We start from the raw sequence: 3,027 nt of genomic DNA, 5'->3' as shown, positions 1-3,027 counted from the left end.
TGTGTTATTTTTCTTTGAAAAGAAAGTTTTGATTTTTTAATCTAATTTAATTTATGTTTGTGCGTTTTGGGTTTGTTCAGGTTGCTGCGAGGAAATACGGGGAAGCGGACAAAGTTTTGCTATGTTCCAATTCGTACCAGATGTGCGGTTGATACGCCCTACGGAGGTTTCTTCGTGTTCTTTAATTAACATCCAAATTTGAATTCATTTGCATATGTGCTTATGTTTACGCTAACTGCTGATTAGTTGTGCATGGTTCTATGTATACATTACATGTTTCTCTTGTGAAGGATTGGATGATATTTAGTAAAATTGATAGTGTGATAATTAAACTTTGATTGGGTTTCATTTGGTTGGGGCATGTATCATGTTCCTAGGGCAAAATCGATCTCTGCTCACTGCTCTATTCGTAGGAACCTTGTGATTGGTATGCCTTTTTAGGTCCTGTTTTGTGTTGGTGTTGTGGTGCTTAAAGTGGAACAAGGCCAAGCTATAGATTTAGCTAAATCAATAACAAGGGGAATTTAGAAAGGGGCATCTAAGAGGGAGGCTATGTTAGCATTGTTAAGGTTTACTTTCATTTTATGTGAGAGTGCGTGCACGGAGGCCTGCTTTATGAAGGAGGATGAGAGTTGCTGCAGCTATGCCTGAGTAGATTGGCATCATTACTTTATAAGTTTATATTCTTTGAAATGAGAGATTGTAATTTGATCTATTGTGCGATTTCCATTTCCCTAGTACTGTTTCCTTTTCTGGTAGCTTTTCAGTGAATATTGGATTGTTGTCTGTTGCCTGATATGAAAGCTGAATATGAGCTTATAAATTCTGCATTTGTGCCCTGTGTTCCTCTGTCTTTTTGGTTCCACCTTATTGAACTATTTGATTTATGTATTTATATAAATCTTCTTTGTAGGTAACGTTCAAAAGTTCCCTCGGCGTAGCGTTTGGGATCCTTACAAACGCCTTGGTATTAGTCGAGATGCATCTGAAGAAGAGATTTGGGGATCAAGAAATTTTCTGTTGCAGCAATATTCTGGACATGAGGCCAGTGAAGAGTCAATCGAGGCTGCTTTTGAAAAACTATTGATGGCTAGTTTCAAACAGAGGAAGAAAACAAAAATCAACTTGAAAAGCAGGTTGAAGAAGAAAGTAGAGGAGTCTCCACCATGGGTTAAGAACTTGCTCAATTTTGTTGAGCTTCCACCAACTGAAGTCATCCTCAGAAGATTATTTCTCTTCGCCTTCATGGGTGCTTGGAGTATTATGAATTCTGCTGAAACGGGACCTGCTTTTCAGGTTTGCTTTGAATTTATTTATTTATTTTTTATTATGCTATTTATATCTGTGTGGTGTAAGTCAGATGATTATTTTTCAAAATAAACATGTATTTATTTTTGAAATAGAGGGGAAAAAAATTGAAAATCATAACTATGCCTTATCCTTTAAAAGAGTACCATTATTTTTCTGAATATAGTCTTGCTTCCTAGGCTTATTCTTGATTTGTGTTATACCTTGATTGACTACTTGTGTCTGAGTATCCTTATACATGTTTCTTTTCTTTTGATAAAGGAAGAAATATATCATTATAGAAATCTTAGATCAGCCATTGCACTGATTGTGCTTTGTAACTACGAGACTTTCAGGTTAATTGAGCACAATTTCAATGTCTTTTCAGTTTTCACACAGCCAACACATGTTTTTAAGTCAAATTTTCTTTTGAATAAAATGCCAATATTACCTTTTATTGATACGTGCTTACTTTTTTCTAGTTTGCCCATCACTAGGTTTATTATGTTATCTAACTATTTATTACGTGTGTGGTTCATGTATTAGAATGGAGACATCAAAGGACACTGCTGATATGTATGCAGTTGTCTGTCATTTCCATACCCCAACTTCTTGCTTCCTCTAACGAAATCGTTCTTCTGATGCAGGTCGCAATCTCTTTGGCTGCTTGCATATATTTTCTCAATGAAAAGACAAAGAGCTTGGGTAGAGCCTGCATTATTGGGTACATAGCAGAACTTGCATCAACTAACCTTTCTAAATCCCCTTTTTTCTTATTAACCGACAACATTGTTTTTCATTGCACAATTACAGGTTTGGGGCCCTAGTGGGCGGATGGATTTCTGGTTCATTGGCGGTACCCAACATTCCGTCTATGTTGCTGCGCCCAACCTGGACACTCGAACTCTTAACATCGTTATTCGTTTACTTGTTCTTGTTCCTCGCCTGTACTTTCCTCAAGTGAAGTGGAGATAATTCTTACAAAGCTTCAGTCAGTGTCTTGCACTCTTTAATGAGTTGCTAGGTGATCAAAACTTGGGTTTCTGAGTGTGCTTATCAAAGCAAGAGTTTGACTAGGCGGTTGTTAGCATAGATATTTTTTAGACCTTGATTCTTTGCTTAAAGTTCTGGTTATGTTCTGGAATCATGTTTTGTTCTTTCTATTAATTTTGAGAGTATAGTAATATCCGAATCTGTTTAATGAATCCAAAAGTAACTTTTGTTGTTAAGACTTAAAAGAGGCTTTCTTTTAGCTGTGATCCTATTTTAATTTTCCGTTTGTCTCCTTGCTATTGGTGCTGCTAAGCTGTGTCAGGAAAATGGTTGATGGGAGCAATCCCTAACGAAATTGAATAAGCAAGTACAAATATCACAGCAAAGAAGGGCTGTTATTGTTGCATCATTCAAAGGAATAAGCCAAGACTTGCGTTTTAATCCGTGAATTTTTTATTATTCTCTAAATTTTTTTTCCTCAAGAGATTATAATGAGATATTACAGTTAACGACACTACAAAGAGAAATTAAGGTGAAAGAAATTGAAAATGCATTTTTCTTGTTTCTAAAATTTTCAGTTATCACTTTTGAAAACATTTTCACTTAACATTTATTGATGGTTTTTTTTTCTCCTTCTTCTTCTGCCATTAGTTTTTTAACCAACTTTAAGATAAAATTTTAAACATGTCATTTTTTAGTGAAATTTTATCAATTAATTTTAATAAAAAATAACATGATATTTAATAT

General features: G+C 35.0%; 1 protein-coding gene and 1 long non-coding RNA gene across 2 annotated transcripts in view; both read left to right on the top strand.

The window, feature by feature from the left end:
- Positions 1-2,539, top strand: part of LOC107635109 (protein CHAPERONE-LIKE PROTEIN OF POR1, chloroplastic) — a gene marked incomplete in the record, with an annotated part of 2,816 nt that extends 277 nt beyond the window's left edge. Inside the window, 4 exon segments of the mRNA XM_021124430.1 lie at positions 81-166; positions 914-1,296; positions 1,935-2,011; positions 2,101-2,539. Coding sequence (XP_020980089.1) covers positions 81-166; positions 914-1,296; positions 1,935-2,011; positions 2,101-2,251 — 697 coding nt within the window.
- The window catches only part of LOC110272320, a 21,613-nt gene that overhangs the window by 6,161 nt on the left and 12,425 nt on the right, over positions 1-3,027 (top strand). The gene's annotated exons all lie outside the window — the stretch shown is intronic.

The sequence above is a fragment of the Arachis ipaensis genome, chromosome B01 (genome assembly GCF_000816755.2).
Source record: "Arachis ipaensis cultivar K30076 chromosome B01, Araip1.1, whole genome shotgun sequence".
Classification (NCBI taxonomy): domain Eukaryota; kingdom Viridiplantae; phylum Streptophyta; class Magnoliopsida; order Fabales; family Fabaceae; genus Arachis; species Arachis ipaensis.
This window is presented reverse-complemented; position numbering and strand designations above follow the sequence as displayed.